The sequence below is a fragment of the Mobula birostris genome, chromosome 4 (genome assembly GCF_030028105.1).
Source record: "Mobula birostris isolate sMobBir1 chromosome 4, sMobBir1.hap1, whole genome shotgun sequence".
Taxonomy (NCBI): Eukaryota; Metazoa; Chordata; class Chondrichthyes; order Myliobatiformes; family Myliobatidae; genus Mobula; species Mobula birostris.
The window spans coordinates 164,138,017-164,164,775 of record NC_092373.1 but is presented as its reverse complement, the minus strand read 5'-3'; the positions used below and the strand labels follow the sequence as shown (position 1 = coordinate 164,164,775).

The 26,759-nt window shown below is 41.4% G+C and overlaps 1 protein-coding gene across 1 annotated transcript in view; it reads right to left on the bottom strand.

The window, feature by feature from the left end:
* Positions 1–1,820: 1,820 nt before the first annotated feature.
* papss1 (3'-phosphoadenosine 5'-phosphosulfate synthase 1) overlaps positions 1,821–26,759 on the bottom strand; it is a 77,064-nt gene continuing 52,125 nt past the window's right edge. The window contains exons 10-12 of the mRNA XM_072254771.1: positions 16,476–16,744; positions 4,680–4,909; positions 1,821–2,945 (exon numbers count right to left, since the gene is read on the bottom strand). Coding sequence (XP_072110872.1) covers positions 2,807–2,945; positions 4,680–4,909; positions 16,476–16,744 — 638 coding nt within the window. The 3' untranslated portion in view covers positions 1,821–2,806. The remainder of the gene's footprint in view (positions 2,946–4,679; positions 4,910–16,475; positions 16,745–26,759) is intronic.

Genomic DNA, 26,759 nt, shown 5'->3' with positions numbered 1-26,759 from the left:
CTGCCATTGTAAATATTGCTTCAATCCACAAGCTCAAAATGCTTTGCATCTTATTTTACAAAACACGAGGTTCTGATTCATATTAAAACTCTCACACTTTCTACTCTTACCTATGCTAAGTGCTTCATCATTTTCTCCTACGCAAGTTAACAGAAAAGATGCCAATTCATCCGTATCAGAGATCAGAGTCCTTCCTGTGAGACCAAGAGCTTACTTGCAGCTGAATGCAAAACAGATGCCAACATTAGAGCTTAGCTCTAATGAAGTCTGATAACCAAAGGATTCAAATTCAAATCTGCAAAACATCTCTTGTCAAGTATGTCTAAATCCTAGTCAAACTCATGCCCTGTTTACAGTGGTCAATTCTGCAGCTGCTCAGCAGTAAATTGTCAATTCCAACCCTATGATCTAATGGGAATAAACTACATCTAGATTTTACCAAATCAAATCATCCCAAACTGAAAGAAACAGCTTTTTTGCTATAGCAAAATCTTTCATAAATTACAATATCACTGTATATTATGGCCTTCATCATATCCTGGAGGACTTTATTGCTGCTGAGTACATTTATTGTACTGATTGTTCATTGCAAGGATGTAATATTTGTGGTAAAGTGACCCAGTATAGGCTGAATTATTTCATTACAACTTATTGCAGACTATTTTAATACAAAGGCGGATACTTTAAGTCAAATTTTATATTTGGACTATATAAATACTGGATTCAGTTTTAAAATAGCATTGTTTCCTATTAATACTCTACTTTGAATTGAGAGATGAAGGGTACAATGACCCTAGATCAAGATGAGGGGTTACTTAATACAAAACTAATCATGGATTTTACTATTCTCATAAAGGTGGAGGAGGGAAAGCATGAAGATCAGAGGAAGCTGAACCTTCAGGAGAGTACTGTTGAAAGTCTTTTGAAATATGATATAAAGGCAGATTAGTTTAACATGTCAAGTATATCTACTATGAAAACTTGTGGCTATCAAATCAATGTAGTGCTGCAAATACAATAGCTGATCAGAAGCACAGCTTTGAACAGGAAGTCACTTCTAGGTAACTGAAAACCCATGAGCTCAAATAGACTGGAGATGGTGATAAAGCTGGGGTTGACTCAGCTGATTAGATCTACTAAATAGAGAGGATGATGCCTATTTACAGATTGGTGAGTGCACAGCTGATCACGGAGAAGGCAAGAGGCTACCTTCTCTAATCCATTTGGAAACAGTTTAAATAAAACTGACAATATAATTTTCAGTAAGAAACTTCTCCATGGATTCTGATATAAAGACCTATTGTGATGGTTGCATTTGACACAGAATCCCATTACATTACACACATCAAATGGAATTTGATTAAATGTCTTTGATTTCTGTTTACAAAAGTGTCTAGTTCTGGCTACATTTTGGTACATAATTCTCAGTCAGTATGGCTCAAAGCATGTCTGAAGCCTTGGAAAGTCAAACAGACTCTGTGCACAGAGAAATAAATCATGAGATAATACACTGCCGAAGGCGTGGTCATTTTTGTTTATGGATAACTCCTCAAATACTTCTATAGCAGAAGAGAGTTTAAAGAATGGGATTGGCAGTGGCAACCCCTTGATTCAACAACAGTCTCAACGGCCATCATGAGATACTGATGGACCACAAATATCATTACAACCAAATGCTCATGTGAAAAACTAAACCTAAATGCAGCACACCCCTGGCTGAATGTGAAATAAGAGAAGAAAACATAAGAGTTTTATACACCACCTTGAAAATCTGAAGAGGAATTTTGGAATCAAAATTAAGCACTCTAACAATAGTTGAATTCAATGAAAGACCATCTTTATTACAGCGGCACATATCAAGCAAACCTCATCATGGCAATAACTGCACACATGACTGTGAACGATAGGTTTTCAAATTACATGACCAATTATGCAACATCGTTACACTTGATTTTACCATGCCCACTTTACAGCTAGGTTTATAGTTAGGTTTGGAAGTCCCATGGGTTTTCACCAGTCTACCTCATGTATTTGACACCTACAATTAATAAATCAGACATTAATTGGGTTTGGACATTTATTGGGTTTTACTGTAAGTCCCAAACTGATGGCCTAATGTGAAAGGCACCTGTAAAATGTCAAATCATTTACAATTCTGAGTTGTATATCCTTCACTGCAATAATCCACTCTCTACTGCAGTATCTACTAAAACCCGAAATGCTCATGAGAGGCATGACCTTAACTGTAGTGTGGCAACACACCAGCTGCTTTGCAATCAAAGAGCCCTTTTGGCTTTCATTACGCCTTTCAAATCAAAATTGTTAAAGAAATTTAAAAGATAAAAAAAACTTTATTCTGTATCTGGAGGAGAAGGGGTTGGAAGTTAAAAGACAGCCATGTCTACATATGATAAAACCCAGCAGAGAAATTAAAAAAAACATTAAACAAAAGCTAAGTAATCTCAATGAATAAACAGCGACATCTTTAAATTTGCTACAGTTGAAAGCTCAACCCATCGAATGCCCTTGACTTTTAATACTAGTCTGAACTGGAAATGTCAACACGAGATAAAGGTAATAGAAACAGAAAACATGGCAAGTCAAAGAAAGGAAGAACAGTGGGAGGAGCAACTCTATAGGTCCTGATATGTAATAAAGCTCATAAGACTTGTGCAGACAGTAATGTGGCTTCAGGAAGAACACTGGTTCCTAAGAAACATCAATAAAATTGCTGGAACTCTTGCTCTGTGTGTGGTCCCCTGCTATCAATTATGGAACTGTTGTGTTACATTTCTGCTGTTCCCATCTACATCTTTTCCAAGGACTTATAGTATTCAGTGAGGACTGCCCATGCCTTCGAAGCCATGAATCCTTCTGGTGGGTTCACTCCTTCTTGTGCTAATTTACGCATGCGCGTTCCAGAAATAAAGTCAAAGTCTTCATGGCTTTAAATTAGAAAATGTGAAGATTAAAGGAAGAAAAGTATATTGTACACAAAATACATAACATTTATTTCTGCCATATTTATTTGTTTCAAACTAAAAATCAATAAACAATTTATATAGTGAGCTGGGTAAGACTATAAAGCTTTCACAGCATGCAGTGAAAATAGCAGCATCATTTTAGTTAATTCACTGCAGCCCTTTTACAAATAATCTTGGTGAGATCACTTCCCTCTTGAAATGTTTTTTTTTCTATAAAAGGTTTTCTTTTTCTGAGGGTTTGTCATCCTCTAATATTTTTTTAAAAATCCTCTTTCTCCCCTTGTGGTCTATCCTGGTTTGCAGCTGAGATGGTGGGTGGGCAATCTGTTTCCAGATCTCTGCCAATACATCACTGAAGACTGTCTGCTAGGAGGCATGAAACAGCAACTCAGTTGCCTTGCCTCTGACCCAATGAAGTACCATGCTTTCACATCACCTCTAAAATGTAATGCAGGGTTGAGAAGGTCAACCGGTATTTCGATACTGTGTGTCATTGTGCTTTGGTGCTTTGCATTTAATAGTTCATTCATTTTAACCGCTTGTGCACTGCTTCTCAAGGGGAGTTACTTTCAAGAGCACCAAAATTGTCCTCTATTACATGTCATGTGATAATGAATGTGCATAATATTTGTCTTCCAAATTTTGGTTACATTGAATTGAATGGAGTAAAGTGAGGTTCAATGTGAAATTTACCATTTATCACGTACAAACAAGAATGACTTTCTACCTCTGAAACCTGCATTGGTGCTCAAAGGGCCTAGTGCAGACTCCTGGGATTGCCCACTGCACATCCCCATACTCTGAAAAATAAGCTTTCATAACATTTTGTTTCTGATTACTTTTCTATCCCTGCTGTTACACTCTCATTTGGTTCTGTGCTTCAATTTTGTTGACGTCTATTATGTGGAACTTTATCAATTGCTTTTGGGAAGATACCATATCAATTACATTTACTACATCAGTTGTCTCTCACACTTGATCACAAAACTATATCAAGTGAGTTACACGTGATTTAACTAAAGCAAATGTAGGCTTTCTCTAATCAACTCACCTCTGTTCAAGTTTCTATTTATTCTGATTGGTTCTACAATTTCCATTGTTGCTCTAAACTACCATTCAATTAGACTGCAACCAAAATTCATCTTCGTTTTGTTTAATGCCTTTGATCCACATACTTTGATATCCCTTTGTACAAAAATCTAATCACCTTCATATCAAAAGCTACATCTGCTTAGCTAAATGCTTCTATCATCACATCATTGCAAACAGCTAATATGTATCACAAGATATGGTATACTTTTTTTTTTGGAGTGATATAGGAAGCTCTAAATATTATACTAGGTTTGGGGTTCACCATTATCAAGTTCACCTATTTGAGTAGATTTTAGTGACTAGAAAACAATTAAGACACTGAGATTCTGCAAACTGTTCCAGTTGCAAATTCATCTATACATTATAATAAGCAACTTAAATTTCTTCCATTCTATTTGGTGTTCACTGCCTTCAGCTGTTCAGGGGAACTGATTAGATTTTGTCTTTTTAAAAAAATATATATTTTTTTCCTTTGTTCTTTTACCAGTTAGATCTCCTATACCACAAACCATTCTGGAACAGCAACTTCCAATTTCTCTGCATCCTAGTTTTACGAGGTTTATTTACAGCTTTCACATATTTAACCACGTAATTTATACTTACTGTTCAGGGTCATAGTAGTCCATACATTTCTTCTGCTTGTTATATGCAGCCACACGGAATGGGACAATTTCCAGGGACAACAGGCCTGGGGCCATAGTCAGTACTTTTGCCCCATGTGTTGGCTCATACAAGTCCTTCTTGGTCTCAGGATGAGGCATGCCTGCAGGGTCTCGGCCTACAATGTAGAAATTGGCTCCTGCAATCATGCGTGCCCTGCAGTGCCACTGGACCTATGAACAACATATTAAAAAAAAACACAAAATTGGATGACACAACCTACTCATTTTCCTTTTGTTACTGAGCCACTCTTGTTAGGCTGTTTTAGGTAACTTTTTTTATTCTTTCTTACTTCTCTTCTAATATTTGTATATCTGTGCATTTCCAATGCCCTGTAACACTATAATTTCCTTTGGGATCAATAACGTACCTGCCATGTGTTGATTTTGCCTTCCAGTTCTCAGGTATCTACAATTTAATCTCATGCTAGAAAATATCATTTGTTGATGACTTCCATCAAATGTGTGCACTGTGGGTTGTAAGATTCTGCTGTGTGCACACTAGGCCTCAATTTTTTTTCTTGAAGAGTGGAGTGACATTTCAATTTTCTATTTCTCTAGAACCATTCCAGAATCCTGAGTTACAGTGCATATGGACCAGGTGATTTATCTATCTTCAGACCTTTCATCTTCCCAAGCATCTTCGCATTAGTAATAGCAACAACACTCACTTCTGTCCTGACATTCTCTAATTTCTGGAATACTGCTAGTGTCTTCCAGTGAAGAATGATGCAAAATAATTATTGTTCCTCCGCCATTTCCTCATTCTCCATTACTACCTCTCCAGCATCATTTTCCAGAGGTCCGATATCGACTTTCACCTCTCTTTTGCTCTTCATGTATTTGAAATAAATACTTTTGATATCCTCTTTATATTTCTGGCTAGCATCCCTTCATAGTTTCTTTACTCTCTTTAAAGCTTTCTTATTGTCTTCTGTTGGTTTTTAAAAGCTTCCTAATCCTCTAACTCTTGCTATATGGTATGCCCTCCTGTGTTTTCATGCTGTTTTTGACCTTCCTTGTCAACTACAGTTGCCTCATCCTCCCTTTAGAATACTTCATCTTTGGAGTGTATCTATTTTGCACCTTCTGAATTGTCACCAGAAACTCGAGACATTGTTGTTTTGCCATCATCCCTGATAGTGTCACCTTCCAATCAATCTTGGCCAGCTCCTCCCTCATGCCCCTGTAATTCCTTTTACTCCACTGCAATACTGATACATCTGACTTTACCTTCTCCCTCAGACTGCAGGATGAATTCTATCATAATATGATCATTGCTTCCTAAGGGTTCCTTTAGCTTAAGCTCCCTAATCAAAATTGGTTCACTACACAACACCCAATCCAGAATTGCTTTTCCCCTAGTGGGCTGAACCATAAGCTGCTCTAAAAAGCTGTCTCATAGGCATTCTACAAATTCCCTCTCTTGGAATCCAGCACCAACCTGATTTTCTCCAATCTACCTGTATACTGAAATCCCACATGACTATCGTAGCACTGCCCCTTTCACACACCTTTTCTACCTCCTGTTGTAATTGGTACCTAAATCCTGACTACTGTTCTGAAGCCTGTATACAAAAGGGAAGGAGGACTCTACCGTGGCTGACAAGTGAAGTCAGAGCCAAAGTAGAATCAAAAGAGAGGGCATACAAGGAAACCAGAGCTAGTGGGAAGACAGAGCATTGGGGAACTTTTAAAAACTTGCAGAAGGAAACTAAGGAGGTCATTCGGAAGAGAAAAGATGAATTATGAGACGAAGCTGGCGACTAATAACAAAGAAGATACGAAAAGCTTTTTTAAGTACAAACGTTTGTATATAAAGGGTAAAAGGGAGTCGAGGGTAGATATAGGACCAATACGAAAAGACACTGGAAATATTATAATAAGAGATGCAGAGATGGCAGAGGATCTGAATGCATATTTTGCATCAGTCTTCACAGTGGAAGACATCTGCAGTATACCGGACATTCAAGAGTGTCAGGGAAGTGAGGTTTGTGCAGTGAAAATTATGACTGAGAAGGTGCTCAGGAAGCTTAATGGTCTGAGGGTGGATAAATCTCCTGGACCTGATGGAATGCACCCTCAGGTTCTGAAGGATGTAGCTGGAGAGATTGTGGTGGCATTCATGATGATCTTTCAAGAATCCATAGATTCTGGCATTGTACTGGATGACTGGAAAATTGCAAATGTTACTCTGCTATTTAAGAAGGGTGGGAGGCAGCAGAAAGGAAACTATAGACCTGCTAGCCTGACTTCATTAAGAAATTGTTGGAATCGATTGTTAGGGACGTGATTACGGAGTACCTGGAGGCACAGGCCAAGACAGGCCAAAGCCAGCATGGTTTCCTGGAAGGAAGATCCTGCCTGACAAAGCTACTGCAATTCTTTGAGGAAATTACAAGCAGGGTAGACAAAGGAGATGCAGTAGATGGGGTGTACTTGGATTTTCAGAAGGCCTTTGACAAGGTGCCGCACATGAGGCTGCTTAGTAAGATAAGAGCCCATGGAATTACGGGGAAGTTACTAGCATGGGTGGAGCATTGGCTGGTCAGCAGAAAACAGGGAGTGCAAATAAAGGGATCCTATTCTGGCTGGCTGCCGGTTACCAGTGGAATTCCACAGGGGTCGGTGTTGAGACCGCTGCTTCTTACGATGTATGTCAATGATTTAGACTATGGTATTAACGCATTTGTGGCTAAATTTGCCGATGATACAAAGATAGGTGGAGGAGCAGTTAGTGTTCAGGAAGCAGAAATCCTGCAGAGAGACATAGATAGTTTAGGGGAATGGGTAAAGAAGTGACAAATGAAATACAATGTTGGTCATGCACTTTGGTGGAAGAAATAAACGGGCAGACTATTATTTAGACGGGGAGAGAACTCAAAATGCAGAAATGCAAAGGGATGTGGGAGTCCTTGTGCAAGATACCCTAATGGTTAACCTCCAGGTTGAATCGGTTGTGAAGAAGGCGAATGCAATGTTGCTATTTATTTCTAGAGGTTTAGAATATAAGAGTAGGGATGATGCTGAGGCTCTATAAGCCACTCGTGAGACCACACTTGGAGTAATGTGTGCTGTTTTGGGCTCCTTCTTTTATAAAGGATATACTGACACTGGAGAGGGTTCAAAGAAGATTCACAAGAATGATTCCAGGAATGAAAGGGTTACCGTATGAGGAACGTCTGACAGCTCTTGGACTGTATTCCCTGGAGTTCGGGGGGGGGGGGGGAAATCTCATAGAAACATTCCAAATGTTAAAAGGCCTGAACAGATTAGATATGGCAAAGTTATTTCCCATGGTAGAGGATTCTAGGACAAGAGGGCATGACTTCAAGATTAAAGGATGTCCTTTTAGAACTGAGATGCAGAGAAATTACTTTAGTCAGAGGGTGGTTAATCTGTGGAATTTGTTGCCACCAGGTTCCCCCTCAGGTTCAGATGCAAATCCTCCATTTTCTACAAGTTATACCTTCCCCAGAAAAGATCCCAATAATCCAGAAATCCTGCCCATTACACCAATTATTCAGCCAAGCATTCGTCTGCCAAGTTATCCTATTCTTACCCTCACAGGCATGTGGCACAGACAGCAATCCAGAAATCATTACCCTGGAGGTCTTGCTTTTCAGCTTTCTACCCAACTCCCTACATTCTCTTCAGAACCTCCACCCCATTTCCTACTTATGTTGTCAGTACCAATATGTACTATGACTTCTGGCTGTTCAACCTCCCCCCTTTAGAATACTGTGGGCCTTATTCATGACATCCCAGACCCTGGTACTTGGGAGGGAAAATACTACTGGGTGTCTATCACATCCACAGAACCTTCTGTCTGCTGCCCTAACTATGGAATCCCCTATCACTATTGCACTCTTCTCCCACTTTCTTCTGAACCACAGAGACCGACACAGGACCAGAGATCAAGTCACTGTGGTTTCCCCCGTTAGATTGCTTCCCTCAACAGAATCCAAAGAAGAATACTTATTCTTGAAGGGAACGGCTACAGAGGTACTCCACATTGATTGTCTATTCCCTTTCTCCCTCCTGAAAGTTACCCAGCTACTGCTTCCTACAACTTAGGGGTGAATACCTCCTTGTAACTCCCATCCATCACCTCCACTGCTCACAGAGGGAACATACCACTAACACTAACCACTGACTCATTTTCAGCACACTAGCTATGTACTAACAGGAAAAAAAACTTACTAGAAACGTACTTAGAACTATTGAACCCAGGACATGCCATCTCCTCATTGCTACCATTGCCCAAGGAGGAGTTACAGGAACATGAAGAGACACACTCAACATTTCCAAGAACAGCTTCTTCCCCTCCACCACTGGATTTCTGAATGGACAATGAACTCCTGTACACTACCGCAGCTTGGGAAAAACAAAGGCTGTTTGTTAACTGATGTCTGAAACCAAAGAATTGTGGAAGAAAATGCGTGTTTGTTTTCCAATCTGTATGAGAAAACAGGATGTTATGAAGATAGTTCTGCTGAGTAAATGATAGTAGGACGTACAATACTCAGTTGTGTTCCCCAGTTAAAAGCCCCACTTCTCTCCCACTCACTGGCTAAAATGCAGTTATCAATAAAAAATGTTTATGGGTACACTGTTTCTTACATTACACAAAAATGATACAATTTTTTTAAAGTAACATGCTTTGAAATGGGGTAATGAAAAGAGGCATAAAACTTCAAGCCTGCTCTTTTTACAGATCTAGAATTTGAAATGGGCACATGTATACTCAATCCTGTAGGTTATGATCAATGGTCTGTGTAATATATAAACAATGGTTTCTAAAGCTTCAGTAATTATAACTACTATGTGCAATTTTGTACCCATCCCCAAAAACCATTAAGGATACACTCTCAGGAACTATGAAGTTAACTTCCTACATTGTTGCTCTCTAGGTGTGAAATATCCTGTTCTCAATATGCCGTTTTGTTACTACAAATGTCAAGCACACCAAATCAATTTTCCATCTGTACAAAGTAGCAATACAGGATGTGGCAACTGTCATATCCACAACTTTGGCAGCACAATGACGGCTCTACCACAAACTGTTCTGGAAGTGGGATATTACGGGTGGATTCAATAACAAAATCAGCACATTGGCTTAATTAGTCAAAAATGTTGTGCATGGTTATATCAACAACACCAACATTCTAAGCTCAATCAAATAGTAAATCACACTTGAACCAATTGTGTGAGGGCTGGCAGCCTCAAATCTACTAGAATTTTACAGCTACACTATTAATTCTAGCATTTCCTTACATCAGGAAAATCATGACAATGATATTAATTTGGGAAAGTACAAATAAGTGTGTACTTAATACTTTGTACACAGTGAACTACCAAATGAAAATACTGATGACAACACCTATCTTTTCCAACAGGTGTCCAGTAATTCATATACAGATCTCCCCACCGGCTCATTAGAAAATTTTAAAGTCACTTATGTTAAAGATCATTCTATAATACCAAATGCATTGGGCAAATTTGTTTTTTTGCTGGACATCCTTTATACAAAAGGGTGAAGAATGAACATCCTGTAATGCAGATATGTCCAACAAATCTCCATAAGGATATAAATACGAACACGAGGAGGCTAATTGTTCCCTTAAAACTGCACCACTGGGCATTACACCTACATGCTGACATCATACATTTCCCATTCTAGGACACCCCAGATTCCTTCATACAAAACAGTAAGACATAGAAGTTGAATTAGGCCATTCGGCCCATCAAGTATGTGCTGACATTTGATAATGACTGACTTATTTTCCCTCTCATTATTCAGGTAGATTGAGATTTTAAAGGCAGAGCTTCGTGGCAATTCCTCTGAGTTGAGGAGCTACCTATCAGCAAGAGGGGTTCATTAGAAAGGGCTAATAAAAATAATGCAGGTGCAAGCAGAGCAGCAATTCTTTTGACTGTGCCAGTGTTTAGAATGGCTTTGGCTCATCAGGGTTGGGCAAGGTATAGTATCTTGTAAGTTATTCTCTTTCTGTTCTTATTTGTTCATTCCTCAGCTGTTAGGACATAGTAATTTAGTGAGAATGGTTCCGGGGCAGTGTTTTGCACTGTGTGGGGAAGTGGGAAGTCTGGGAGACCTGCTGGTTGGCAGGTGAATGCATGGCTGAGGAACTCATGAAGGGGATCAGATTTATGGATCATTGGGGTCTCTTCTGGGAAAAGCACGACATGTATAAAAGGAACAGGTTACACCTGAACCCAAGGGGTTTCAATAACCTTGTGAGCAGGTTAGCTAGAGTTGTTCAGGACGATTTAAACTAATTTGGCAGGGGAATGGGAACTGGAGTGATAATGCTGAAGATGAGATAGTTGGTTTACAAACAGAAGCAATATGTAGTGAGGAGAGGCTATTGATAGGGAAAAATTGCAGTCAACAGGATGAGTTGCAACACAAAAGGTGGCCAAAATCAAAGAGGGTGAATACAGAACTCAAGGTGTTATATTTCAATGCATGCAGTATACAGAATAAGGTAGATGAATGTGTACCACAGTTACAGATCGGCATGTATGATGCTGTAGGCATCACTGAATCATGGCTGAAAGAAAATTACAGCTGGTAGCTTAATGTCCAGGGAGATACATTGGCTTTGACAGGGACAGGAATGAGAGGGGACAGCAGTGCTCTGTTGGTAAAAACACTAAATCAAATCATTTGAAAGAGGTGACAAAGGGTTGGAAGGTGTTGAATCATTATGGATAGAGCTAAGGAACAGCAAGGGTAAAAAGACTCTGATGGGAGTTGTATACAGATCCCCAAATAGTAGTAAGGATGAGGTCGACAAATTACAATGGGAGATAGAAAATGCATGCTAAGAGGGCAGTGTTACAATATGCAGGTAGACTGGGAAATTCAGGTTGGTGCTGGATTCCAAGAGGGGTTATTTCTAGAATGCTCACGAAATAGCTTTTTAGAGCAGCTTGAGATTGAGCCCACTACAGGATCAGCTACTCTGGATTGGGTGTCATGCAATGATCCAGAGTTGATTAGAGAGCTTAAGGTAAAAGAATGCTGAGAGGCACGTGATATTATGATCAAATTCACCCTGAAATATCGGAAGGAGAAGCTAAAATCAGATGCATCAGTATTACAGTGGAGTAAAGGTAATTGATAGAGGAGTTGGCCAGCAATGGCAGGGATGATGGCAGAACGGCAATAGCTGGAATTTCTGCAAGCAATTCGGAAGGCACAGGATTTATACATCCTAAAGAGGAAGGAGTATTCTAAAGGCAAGATGACACAACTGTGGCTAACAAGAGAAGTCAAAGCCAACATAAATAGAGCAAAAATTAGTGGGAAGTTTTAAAAAGCAACAAAAGGCAACTAAAAAGTCATTAAGGCAAAGATAGAATATGAAAGTAAACTAGCCAATAATATTAAAGAGAATACCAAAAGTTTCTTCAAATAAAGTGTAAAAGTGAGGTGAGAGTTGATAAGATTACAGGAAAACAATGCTGGAGAGGTAATGATGGGGGACAAGGAAATGTGGATGAACTGAATAAATATTTTGCATCAGTCTTCACTGTGGAAGACAGCACGACTATTGTGAAAGTTCCAGGTATCAGCAGTCATGAAGTGTGTGAAGCTACCATTACTAGAGAGAAGGTCTGAAAGAAGTATTGTGGAGGCATTAATAAAGATCTTTTAAGAATCACTAGATTCTGGAAAGGTTCCAGAAGTCTGGAAAATTACAAATGTTACCTCATCTTTCAAGAAAGGAGAGGCAGAAGAAAGGAAATTATAGGCCAATTAGTCTGACTTCAGTGGTTGGAAAGATGCTGGAGTCAATTGTTAAGGATGACGTCCCAGGGTACTTGGGGGCACGTGATAAAACAGGCTGCAGTCAGCAAGGTTGACTGACAAATTGGTTTGAAGTCTTGTAAGAAATAACAAGCAGGATAGACAAAGGAGAATTGGTTGATGTTGTGTACTTGGATTTTCAGAAGACCTTCAACAAGGCCCAGACATGAGGCTGTAGAACAGGCTATGAGCCCATGATATCACAGGAAAGACTCTAGCATGAATATAGCAGTGGCTGGTTGGGCAAAGAAGTGGCAGATGGAATACTGTTTCAGGAAGTGCATGGTCATGCTCTTTGGTAGAAGAAATTGCTTACCTATTTTCTAAACAGAGACAAAATATTAAAAAAAAAGAGCTGTAAAGGGGCCTTGGGAGTCCTCCTGTAGGATTCCCTGAAGATTAATTTGCAGGTTGAGTCTGTGGTAAGGAAGGCAAATGCAACGTTAGCATTCATTTCAAGGGAGCTAGAATATAAAAGCAAGGATGTAACGTTGAGACTTTATTAAGCACCGGTGAAGTCTCACCTGGATATTGTGAGCAGTTTTGAGCCCCTCATCTTATAAAGGATGTGCTGAAACTGGAGAGAGTTCAAAGGAGGTTCAAGAAAATCATTCCAGCATTGAATGGCATGTCATATGAAGAGTATTTGATGGCTCTGGACCTGTATTCACTAGAATTCAAAAGAATGAGGGGTGACCTAATTGAAACCTATCGAACGATGAAAGGCCTTGACCGAGTAGATGTAGAGAGGATGTTTCCTATGGTGGGAGAGTCTAAGGCCAGAGGACATAGCCTCAGAATAGAGGAGTGTTCTTTAATAATGGATATGAGGAGGAATTTCTTTAGCCAGAAAGTGATGAATCTGTGGAATTCTATGTTACAGGCAGCTGTGGAGGCCAAGTATATTTAAGGCAGAGGTTGATGGATTCTTGATTGGTCAGGGCATGAAGAGATACAGGGGAAGGCAGAAAATTGGGGCAGAGAAGAAAATTTGACCAGCCACGATGAAATGGCAAAGCAGACTAAATAGGCCAAATGGCTTAATTCTGCTCCTACACCTAATGCGAGTTTTTGAAGAGGTGACCAGGGTAATTGATGAAGGAAGAGCTGTGGATGTCTACATAGATTTTAGTAAGGTGTTTAACAAGGTCCCTCATGGAAGGCTCATCCAGGAGATGCATGGGATCCATGGTGAATTGAACGTTTAGATTCTGAACTGAAGATAGTAGTGGTTGAAAAGACTAGCTGGAGCTGTCATTAGTGGTGTTCTGCAGGGATTTGTATTGGGATCTCTGCTGTTTGTGATGTAAACAAGTGACCTGGATGAAAATGTAAATGGGTAGGTTACTAAGTTTGCAGAAAATATGACGACTGATGGCGTAGAAGGCTGGCAAAGAATACAAAGGGATGACAATCAGTTGCATATATGGGCAAAGGAATGGCAAACGGAATATAACCCAACCAAATATTAAGTGTTGCACCTTGGTAGGTCAAATGTAAACTGACAGCATACTACTAAGGGCAAGACAGTATACTACTAAGGGCAAGATCCTTAACAGTGTTGATGAGCAGAAGAACCTTGCGTCCAAGTTCATAGCTCCCTGAAAATGGCTACACACGTTAACAGGGTTGGTAAGAAGCCTCATGACATACTTGCCTTTATTAGTCGAGTCACTGAGTTTTCAAATGTCAAAAGTTACATTGCAGAGCTTCATACAACTCTAGTTAGGCTACATCTGAAGTATTGCATACAATCCTGATGAGGTTTATAAGATTACAAGAGGCAGAGATAGAGAATATCTTTTTCCAAGGTTAAAATGTCTAATACCAGAAGGCATGCACTTAAAGTGAGAGGGGATAATTTCAAAGATGTGAGGGATATGTTTTTACACAGGAAGTGTGGGTGCCTGGAGTGGTGGTACAGACTTTTTAAGAGATGTTTAGATAGGCATATGAATGTGCAGAAGATAGAAGAGCACGAACATTCTGTAGGCAGAACAGATTAGTTTTGTTTGCCATTTGATTACTAATTTACCTGGTTAGACACAACATTGAAGGCCAAATGGCCTGTTCCTGTGCTGTACTGTTGTATGTTCTATGATTTAGATGTTGCTAAGCATCTATTTATAATCTCATAAATCAAAGAGATTATCTCAATTAGCAAATGCCTTTGAATTGAAACAGTATTGCAAAATAGCAATTAAAAAGAAAATATTATTTCTATTGCTTAACCATTATTGGTTCCTTTCACTACACACAAGGCCCTCTTTTCTTTGATAATCATTTACTGGGTATTTTTGAGTTCATTTGAAGTTGATTGCTCAGAACAATATCAAATATTGCAATCCAAGTGTTAAATGACTGGCAATGAAGCCCAACAAATTTTAAAAACCATTCGACAATATTTTGGCAGAGGTTACCTTGGGATTTGATCATTGACTGAGTGCCCAAAATAAACAGCAGAATTTCAATGGCACATACCTGATTACATTCATGTTCTCGTGCATGGTCAAAAATTAATGATACAATCAGTGAGATCTTTGAACCCTTCTTTTTCTAGAAACTTCTAATTATTGGTGTCATAACATCAACTAATCTAGCGAATGAATTCTCAATGATCCAGATTGCTTTCCCAAAGTACACTCACTAAATTAGATTCAACTTGTTTAAACTTTGAAAGTGTACCTGATGCAAATAAGTGGAATTTCAGGACAACACTGTTGACCACATAACTCATCAGAGACCGTTATGCAAATAACAGCAGCAGGTGGTGAGAAATTAGCTTGATAAGTGCTGATCAGCTTTCCTTCCACTCCATACTAACATTGCACATTGCTTTGATGTGGCCAGTTTCACCTTAATTATTGTTCCTCTTTTTAACAATGCCTGACATGGAACCATAGCAAATATCTAATCAGCCAATCATGTGGCAGCAACTTAATGCAGAAAGACATGCAGAGATGATCAAGAGATTCAGTTGTTATTCAGACCAAACATCAGAATGAGGAAAAAATGTGATCTAGGTGACTTTTATCGTGGAATATTTGTTGGTGCCAGATGGGGTGGTTTAGTACTCAAATTACTGATTGCCTGGGATTTTCCTGCATCAGTCTCTAGAATAAAATCTACAGTGAATGATACAAAAAATAAAACACATCCAGTGAGTGGCAGTTCTGGGTCAAAAGTGCTTTGTTAATAAGAGAGGTCAAAGCAGAATGACCAGACTGGTTCAAGCTGACAGAACTCAAATAACTATGTGTTACAAGAATGGTGTGCAGGTTACCATACTGGGCTCCACTCCTGTATGTAAGAAGTGGCTGTGAGTATATAACAAAAGGAAGCCCACTGTCTCTGTGCAGGTCAAACGAGAATGGCCACTCTCACATCAGCACAAAATCTATAATCCTGATAATAACTCTTCAAAGCACACATCCAAGGTATCTGCCTCTACCACCATTTCAGGCAGCATTCTCCAGTACCCTCCTGTTCACAGATATATTTTATCTTTCCACATTTTGAGAATTATTAGTGCTTTAACAAGCGTAATTTGTTTCTTTTAACCCTTTAGGGCCACAGAGAAAAATATTGTCTAATTTGATCACTCTTTCAAAGATCCAATCCAGCACAATAGGACTGCTGTGCTGTGGGATTCTATGATGATTGTATGTATATATATATAAAAATCCTTGTGTTTTTAGTAACCTGTTTGGGACCGAGAATTTACTGGCATATATTATACAATGCATGTCAATTCAAGTGACCAGTCAATTTGAAGAAAGGTACTGAATATCAAAAACCAAAAGGCAAGACATTAATTTGATTTTATAACATCTTCTGCAGTAAAAAAGATTAATCAATTAAAAACCCGAGATACAGGAGAGGGTGAAGAAGGAGAAGAATCACCTCAGTTGGTCCAGCATACATCATAGGAGAAGGAAAGATTGCAACAACAGTAGATTCTTGTTTAAGAACTCCCTCCTCCAACACAGCAGCATGTTGCTTCATTCGCCATATTAAAGGCACATCATCATCTTTTGTCCAGCCGCCTAATGGATGAAGGAGGAGAACTGGACGTCTGTAGCCACGGTCAATCAATCGCTGAAAGGTATCCTGCATCAGTAGAGCATGCCCATTGTGCACTGGGTTACGTAGCTGAAATGCAAAGACAGCATCTGGAGGGTGGAAACAATTAGGGCATATTTATCTAACTAGAAAAGCTCTATTTTAGAAATATTTTAATTACCATTACTGCCACTCCTTGGAAAAAATATCTCCAAGGTGGTCCACAACCCAAAGCAATTGGTTAAGCTTTCTGTACAATATGTAGTGCACATCATGCACAAAAATCTTGAGTTTCCTATTTAACTACACTTTAAAAAACACACACACACAGAAGAGTATCAGTGCAGAAGATTACATCATTTTAAGGACAAGCTGCATTCAGTTTCTGCAGCCTTCTGCAATAATTTTTAAAGCACTGTATTAGAAACCTGACCCATCTAGAAGACCAACCATGACCACAGGGTTGAATAATCAGGCACTAAGAATGCCCAGCAATTACATTTTTTTGTGGACTTGGAAGTGGTTGTAAAAATTCAGCTGGATCTTTTGAACACAAGTCTCTAAGATTATGTCCTGGATTATTTCAATTTCGTTAAAAAAAATATAAGCAACTGCTAACAACACTGCATCTAGTTAGGAAGTGGTTATTACACTTTACTAAACAAGTAATTTGGTATGGATGATGGATTACCTCTTTCAGATTAAATAGTTTCTGAAGAACTCATTTTCATCTGTATTAGGCAGTTAGGGAATATTGCACAGTGAGAAATCACAGAGAGAGTTGGAGACAGTTTACTGTGGACTTTACACACCAGGTTTAAAAAGTGATCGGTACCTGTCGGGCCTTGTCTGCAGAGCAAGAGATTGCTTAAGTTATTAGTAACTTAGCATGGGCCAATAAAAAGAAGTGAGGTGTAAGCAGAGTGGCTATTATGTGAGTGGACTAGTGTTAGAATGGTCAGGCTTCAGCAAGAACAAGTGGAGGTCAAGGGTGCTGAGTCATTTGGAATCATTTAGTTGATTGCAGAACTTAACCTTAGTTAGTAAGAGCCAAAGGTATAACAAGTGTAGATAGGATGGGAGTTAAGGCAGTGGAAGCTCCTCCTGTATAATATTTACATGCAGGATACCCAACAGTCTCCCTGATGACTACATCTGCAGGAAGTGCACCCAACCTCTGCTCCTGACTGACAAGGTCAAGGAACCAGAGCTGGAGCTGGATGTGCTCAGGACTATCTAGCAGGCTGAAAACCTCAGATGAGGCTTTTACTGAGGTAATCAAACTCAGAATGCAGGCTTCTGATAGAACATGGGTGACCACAAGAAGGAAGGAGAGTAAGCAGTTAGTGCAGGGATCCCTTGTGGCCATTCTCCTCAGCAACAAGTATACTCCCTTGGATAATGCTGGGGGGTGGGGGTGGGGGTGGGTGGGAGATAACCTAATAGGTTGCAGTAGCAACCAGATCAGTTGCTAGCTCTGCAGCTTGGCAGGGAAGGGTAAAGTCAGGGAGAGTGATAGGAACATGAGGCTCGATGGGAGAATGAACAGGAGATTCTGTGGCCGTGAAAGAGAAGCAAGGATGGTGTGATACCTCCCAGATGCTAGGGTCCAGGATGCCTTAAGAGTGGCTGCAGAATATTCTTAAAAGGGAGGGTGAGCAGCTAAAGGTCATGGTGCACATTGGCACTAATGTTAGAATGCTAACATTCTATTTGCCTTCCTCACCACCGACTCAACCTGCATAGGGAGAAAGGAGAAGAGGTACTGCGCCGTGTGTATATGGAGTAAGGGAAGAGAATAAAGAGCAGGACCTCCAAGGTAGTAATCTCTGGATTACTCCCAGTCCGCGTACTCAGCAGAGCAGGAATACCATAACAGTACCAATGAGTAAGCGGCTGACGAACTGGTGGCGGAGAGCAGGGTTCAGGTTCTCGGATGATCCGAACCTTTTCTGGGGCAGGGCTGACCTGTACAAGGAGGACAGGAATGGATGACTAATATCCCAGGGTTTCAATATTTTAGAAAGGGTAGAGGAGGAGGTTAAAGAGGTGGTGGAGTTGCACTACAATTTAGGCACAATATCACAGCTGCACTCAGAGTGGCAGATGGAACTCATCAGCCTGGTAAGGCAGTCCATCCAAGAGAGGGAAAACTCTGATTTCAAACCTCCGCTGCCTTGCGGCCATAACCATTCATGGGAAAGACTTCGGAAGTTAACCCTGAGGACAAATCCGGAGCTGGGGTCCCTAGGCAGTCCGACGTTGTCTTCAACCTTGTTCTGGCAACTCCTGCAACATCCCCGGTGCCAAGCTGTGTCGGCCCTTGCCCTTCCCTTGGACAACATCGGTGTCGTGGAAAGGGGAGACCTGCTGCATGGACAACTGCGGGTCTTCCATACAACCTTGCCCAGGCCTGTGCCCTGGCGAATCCAGGCGCAGATCCATGGTCTCGCGAGACTAACGGATACCACACACACTCAGAGGGGGCATTTGCTTGGATGCACAAGATGTGGGTGAGGTCCTTGATGAGTACTTTATATCAGAGTTTACCAAGGAGAAGGATGTGAAGAACAGGAAGATCAGTGCCAAGCGTATTCTCATGCTCGGGCATTTCACGGTAAAGGAGGAGGTTGTGTTAGGTAGGCAAGTCCCTAGTGCCTGATGGGATATACCCCAGGTTATTGAGAGAAGCAAGAGATTGCTGGGACCTTGACCAATATCTTCAAATTCTTCTAGCCATAGGCGAGGTCCTGGAGGACTGGCAAGTAACTAATGTTGTTCCATTATTCAAGAAGGGAACCAGAAATATCCTGGAGACTACAGACTACGAGTCTCACTTCAGTGGTAGGGAAGTTACCAGAGAGAATTCTTAGGGATAGGATTTATGAGCACTTGTAAAACCATGGCCTAATTAGGGAGAGCCAGCATGGCTTTGTGTGGGGCAAGTCATGTCTTACTAACCTGATTAAGTATTTTGACGAAGTTATGAGGGTAATTGATAAAGGTAGAGCTGTGGACGTTGTCTACATAGATTTTAGAAAGGTGTATAACAAGGTCCCTTAAAGGAGGCTCATCCAGAAGATTCATGTGATTCATGGTGAATAGGCTGTTTGGATTCAGAATTGGCTTGCCCCTAGAAGGCAGAGGGTAGTGGAAGGGACTTATTCTAGCTGGTGGTCTGTCAGTAGTGGTGCTCTGCAGGAATCTGTACAGGGATATCTGCTGTTTGTGACATATCTAAATGACCTGGATGGAAATGTAGTTCAGTGGGATAATAAGTTTGCAGATGATATGAAGACTGGTGGTGTTGTGGATAGCGTAAAAGCTGGCAAAGAATACAAAAGGATATAGATCAATTGCACATATGGGAGGAGAAATGAAAAAGGAATTTAACCCAACCCAATGCGAAGTGTTGCACCTTGGTAGGTCAAATGCAAAGAGACAGTACACTGTTAAGGGCAAGATCCTTAAGTGTTGATGAGCAGAGGCATCTTGGGGCCCAAGTTTGTAGCTCCCTGAAAGTGGTGCTTAAGAAGGCATATGGTATGCTTGCCTTCATTAGTTGAGGCACTGAGTTCAAAAGTCAAGAAGTTATGTTGTGGCTTTATAAAACTCTAGTTGGGCTGCATCTAGAGTACTGCATACAGTTCTGGTAGCCCTTATTATAGGAAGGATGTCAAGGATTTTGAGAGAGTGCAGAAGAGGTTTACCTGGATTAGAGGACATGTGCTATGAAAAGAAGTTGGATAAACTTCTGTTGTTTTGTCTGGAGTTACTGTGGCTGAGGGGAGATCTAATAGAGGTTTGTAAGGACAAGAGACCTAGACAGAGTAAACAGACAATACCTTTTTCCAAGGGTTGAAATGTCTAATACATGCATTTAAGGTGAGAGGCGGTAATTTCAAATGAGTTGTCAGGGGCAAGTTTGTTTGCTGGAAAGTGCTGCCTGGGGTGGTAGTAGAGGTAGAAACATTAAAGATGTTTACATAGGCACATGAATGTGAGGAAAATGGAAGAATATAGGCAGCCATTATTTCTTTTAAATTGAGAGTTGTTTGTTTTAAATTCAGTTGTAACTTAGATATCATTCTAAATAACTGAGATGTTATCTTAAATTTAGTTGTTGTTTTCAGTAATTGAATTGCCAGTATACTACACATCAAGATACTGAAGAAATTGTTTAACTGTTCATTTCTGTGAGCCAGAAATATTGAGTTACAATCTGAAGAAAAAACAATCCCCATTCATTTCATATTATACCATTAAAAAGAACACCTTGCATGTTGTTACTCTTTAGGTTATTTTAGAGGGAATTTTAAGAGTCAATGACATGGACAGAGTCTGACATCATATACTTCAGATACTGCTGGGGGAACAACCTACCGGGGGAAACCACAGCAACATGATCTCTGGGACTGACCCTGTCTCTGTGGCTCAGAAGGGTAGTAGGGTGGGGTGGGGAGTGAAGAGTGCAGTAGTGACAAGGGATTCCATAATTAGAGGAGCAGAAAGCAAATTCTGTGGATGAGAAAGACACTGGGATTGTATGTTGCCTCCCATGTGCCAAGGCCAAGGATGACTTGCATCAGGTCCACAGAATTCTAAAGGGGGAAGGTGAACAGCTGGAAGTTGTTGTACATATTGGTACCAACGACGCAAGTAGGAGGTCTTGAAGAGAGAATATAGGGAGTTAGGTTGAAACCTGAAAGGATTGTAGAGGCATTAGTAATTATCTTTCAAGAATCACTAGATTATGGAAAGATTCCAGGGGGCTGGAAAATTGCAAATATCACTCCAAGAAGGGAGGGAGGCAGAAATTAGCCTAACTTCAGTGGTTGGAAAGATGTTGGAATCTATCATTAAGGGTGAGGTTTCGGGGTACTTGGAGGCACATGACAAAATAGGCCAAAGTCAGCATGGTTTCCTTAAGGGAAAATCTTGCCTGACAAATCAGTGGGAATTCTTTGAGGAAATAACAGGCAGGATAGACAAAAAAAGAGTTATTGGATGTCTATGTTCCGTGCCTATTCTGGTATCTGTCCCCCACTTTTCCTTCGCTACATCGACGACTGCATTGGCGCTGCTCCTGCACGCATGCAGAACTCGTTGACTTTATTAACTTTGCCTCCAACTTTCACCCTGCCCTCAAATTTACCTGGTCCATTTCCGACACCTCCCTCCCCTTTCTAGATCTTTCTGTCTCTGTCTCTGGAGACAGCTTATCCACTGATGTCTACTATAAGCCTACTGACTCTCACAGCTATCTGGACTATTCCTCTTCTCACCCTGTCTCTTGCAAAAACGCCATCCCCTTCTCGCAATTCCTCCGTCTCCGCCGCATCTGCTCTCAGGATGAGGCTTTTCATTCTAGGACGAGGGAGATGTCTTCATTTTTTAAAGAAAGGGGCTTCCCTTCCTCCACTATCAACTCTGCTCTTAAACGCATCTCCCCCATTTCACGTACATCTGCTCTCACTCCATCCTCCCGCCACCCCACTAGGAATAGGGTTCCCCTGGTCCTCAGCTACCACCCCACCAGCCTCCGGGTCCAACATATTATTCTCCGTAACTTCCGCCACCTCCAACGGGATCCCACCACTAAGCACATCTTTCCCTCCCCACCTCTCTCTGCATTCCGCAGGGATCGCTCCCTACACAACTCCCTTGTCCATTCGTCCCCCCCCATCCCTCCCCACTGATCTCCCTCCTGGCACTTATCCGTGTAAGCGGAACAAGTGCTACACATGCCCTTACACTTCCTCCCTTACCACCATTCAGGGCCCCAAACAGTCCTTCCAGGTGAGGCAACACTTCACCTGTGAGTCGACTGGGGTGATATACTGCGTCCGGTGCTCCCGATGTGGCCTTTTATATATTGGCGAGACCCAACGCAGACTGGGAGACCGCTTTGCTGAACATCTACGCTCTGTCCGCCAGAGAAAGCAGGATCTCCCAGTGGCCACACATTTTAATTCCACATCCCATTCCCATTCTGACATGTCTATCCACGACCTCCTCTACTGTAAAGATGAAGCCACACTCAGGTTGGAGGAACAACACCTTATATTCCGTCTGGGTAGCCTCCAACCTGATGGCATGGACATTGACTTCTCTAACTTCCGCTAATGCCCCACCTCCCCCGTGTACCCCATCCGTTATATGTTTTTATACACAGATTCTTTCTCTCACTCTCCTTTTTCTCCCTCTGTCCCTCTGAATATACCTCTTGCCCATCCTCTGGGTCCCCCCACCCCTTGTCTTTCTTCCCGGACTTCCTGTCCCATGATCCTCTCGTATCCCCTTTTGCCAATCACCTGTTCAGCTCTTGGTTCCATCCCTCCCCCTCCTGTCTTCTCCTATCATTTTGGATCTCCCCCTCCCCCTCCAACTTTCAAATCCCTTACTCACTCTTCCTTCAGTTAGTCCTGACGAAGGGTCTCGGCCTGAAACGTCGACTGCACCTCTTCCTAGAGATGCTGCCTGGCCTGCTGCGTTCACCAGCAACTTTGATGTGTGTTACTTGAATTTCCAGCATCTGCAGAGTTCCTGTTGTTTGAGTTATTGGATGTCGTTTATTTGGATTTTCAAGAGGTCTTTGACAAGGTGCCATTCGTGAGGCTGCTTAACAATACAAGAGCCAGTGGGATTACAGGAAAGATATTAGCATGGATAGAAGATTGGCTGACTGGCAGGGGGCAAACAGTGGAAATAAAGGAGGTCTTTTCTGGTTGGCTCCTGGTGAATAGCGGAGTGCCACAGTGGTGTTCCTTTTTGGAATTACTCCTTTTCATGCTATATCTCAATGATTTGATCACCTTGTGGCCAAGTTTGCGGTGAAGGGCAGGTAGTGTTGAGGAAGCAGGGAGTCTGCAGAAGGACTTAGATTGGAGAACGGTCAAAGAAGTGGCAAATGGAATACAGGTGTCCCACGCTTTTCGAACATTCACTTTACGAAACTTCATTGTTACAAAAGACCTACATTAGTTACCTGTTTTCGCTAACAGAAGGTGTTTTCACTGTTACAAAAAAAGGCAGCGCCCAAGCAGCGCTCTCCCCCGGATTCGGAACGGCATTCTAGCCGGCATTGCTTAAACATGTGCCTGTGAGCAGCTGTTTGCAAGATGAGTTCTAAGGTATTAGAAAAGCCTAAAAGAGCTTGTAAGGGTGTTACACTTAGCGTAAAACTAGACATAATTAAGCGTTTCGATCGTGGTGAACGAAGTAAGGACAAAGTGAGTTTGGCTTGTGGAAGTTGACGAAGATGATATTGAAGAGGTTTTGGCATCCCATGACCAAGAACTGATAAATGAAGAGCTGATGCAATTGGAAGAGGAAAGGATAACAATCGAAACCGAATGCAGTAGTGAACGGACTAAAGTGACTGCGTGAGATTTTCGCTGCAATGATAAAATACGACTTTAATTTTGAAAGAGTACGTCGGTTTAGGGCATATGTGCAAGATGGTTTGAGTGCCTACAAAGAACTGTGTGATAGGAAAAATGCGCGAGCCTAGCAGTCAAGCAAGCCTTCCACATCAGCCACAGCAGATGACGAACCTCGACCTTCGACATCGAGGCAGGCAGTCATAGGAGAAGATGAGCTGCTTGCCCTAATGGAAACAGACGACGATGAGATGACACCCCAGTGTCCCACCACCCCAACCCCCAGGCCGCAGATACCGATTCGCGGAGAATGCAGCGGTAGCCGGACAGCACATCTTTAAGAAATAAGCCGAAATAAACATGTTAATTAATTAGGTGCCACCCAGCATGTAAATGTCGGCCCAGATCAGAAGCGATGCAATCGGCAATCACCTATCGCCTCTGATCTGGGCCAACATTTATGTGCCGGGCGGCATCTAATTAATTAGCATGTTTATTTCGGTTTTTTTCTTAAAGATGTGCTGTGTGCCTCCCGGATACTGCTGTACCACCGCGTTCTCCGCTAATCAGTATCGGGTCGCTACCCAGAGGATGGGGGCCACGGCACCACCCCAACCTCCGGCGACTCAGCCTAACACACCATCATCAGTGTACTCTGCGCTGTCTTCCCGATTCCCGTAAGTGATACTACACTGTACATACATTATTTCTACTTTATATCGGCTGTGTATTTTTAACGTGTTATTTGGTATGATTTGGCAGCTTCATAGCTTATAGTTTACTGGAGAGAGTGTTTTTGCCAAGAGCGCTTGCGTGAGATTTTCTGCCGAGAGCGCTTGCGCCGTGTTTTTGCCAACGGTGCTTGCGTGAGATTTTCACTACGGTGGACAGTGTAGGCAATGATTGTGGAAAAGTATTTCTACCTTATATAGGTTGTGTATTTATCATACCATTCTTGCTTTTACTATATGTTACTGTTATTTTAGGTTTTATGTGTTATTTGGCATGATTTGGTAGGTTATTTTTGGGTCTGCGAACGCTCACAAAATTTTCCCATATAAATAAATGGTAATTGCTTCTTCGCTTTACGACATTCCAGCTTACGAACCATTTCATAGGAACACTCTACCTTCGGATGGCGGGAGAAACCTGTACAGTGTAGGGAAGTAGAAGGTCATGTACTTTGGAAGAAGGAATAAAGGCAGAACTATTTTCTAAATGGGGAGAAAATTCAAAAATCAGATGTGCAAAGGAACTTGGGAGTTCTCATGCAGAATTCCTTAAAGGTTAACTTGCAGCTTAAGTCGGTAGTGAGGAAGGCAAATGCAATATTAGCATCTATTTCAAGAGGGCGAGAGTACAAAAGCAAGGATGTAATGCTGAGGCTGTAAGGCATTGATCAGACTGCATGGAATACAGGTGAGCAGTTTTGTGCCCCTTATTTGTGAAAAGATATGCTGTCTTCAGAGTCGGTCCAGAGGAGGTTCATGAGAATAATCCCAGGAATGAAAGGATTAATTTATGAGGAGCATTTGATGTCTCTGAGCTTGTACTTGCTGGAGAGGGAAAATGAGAAGCTGAAAGGTCTGAAGGTAGATAAGTCACCTGGACCAGATGAACTACACCACAGGGTTCTGAAAGAGATGGTTAAAGAGATCGTGGAGGTATTAGTAATGATCTTTCAAGAATCAATAGTTTCTGGCATGGTTCCAGAGGACTGGATAATTGCAAATGTCACTCCACTCTTCAAGAAGGGAGGGAGGGAAGCAGAAGAAAGGAAATTATAGGCCAGTTAGCCTGACTTCAGTGGTTGGGAAAATGCTGGAGTCGATTGTGAGGTGTCGGGGTACCCGGAGGCACATGATAAAATAGGCCAAAGACAGCAAGATTTTCTTAAGGGAAAATCTTGCCTGACAAATTTTTTGGAATTCCATGAAGAAATAACGAACAGAATAGACAAAGGAGAATCAGTAGATATCGTGTCCTTGGATTTTCAGAAGCCCTTGCACAGGGCTGTTTAACAAGATAAGAGCCCATGGTATTACAGGAAAGATACTAGTATGGATAGAGCATTATCTGATTGCCAGGAGGCAAAGAGTGGGAAGAAAGGGAGCCTTTTCTAATTGGTTGCCAATGACTGGTGATGTTCCTCAGGGTTGGTGTTGGGACCACCGTTTTTTACATTATTTGCCAATGGTCCGGATGAAGGAATTGATGGCTTTGTGGCCAAGCCTGCGGACAGTTTTAAGATGCGCAGAGGGGCAGGTAGTGTTGAAGGAGGGAGGCTGCAGAAGGACTTAGGGGAATGGGCAAAGAAGTGGCAGATGGATTACAGTGTAGGAAAGTGCATGGTTGTGCACTTCGGTAGATGAAATAAAAGCGTAGATTATTTTCTAAATGGGGGAAAAAATTCAAAAATCTAAGATGCAAAAGGACTTAGGGAATTCTGCACAGAAACTCCCAAAGGTTAACTTGTAGTTTGAGTCGGTGATGAGAAACAAATCATTATTAGTATTCATTTCGGGAGGACTTGAATATAAAAGCAAGGATGCAGTGCTGTGACTTTATAAAGCACTGGTGAAGCCTCACTTTTGTGTTTTTGAGCAGTTTTGGGTTCATTATCTCAGAAAAGATGTGCTGACCTTGGAGAGGGTGCAGAGGAAGTTCACCAAAATGAAAGGGTTAGCTTATGAGGAGTGTTTGTTGACTCCGGGACTGTACTCACTGGAACTAAAAGAATGAG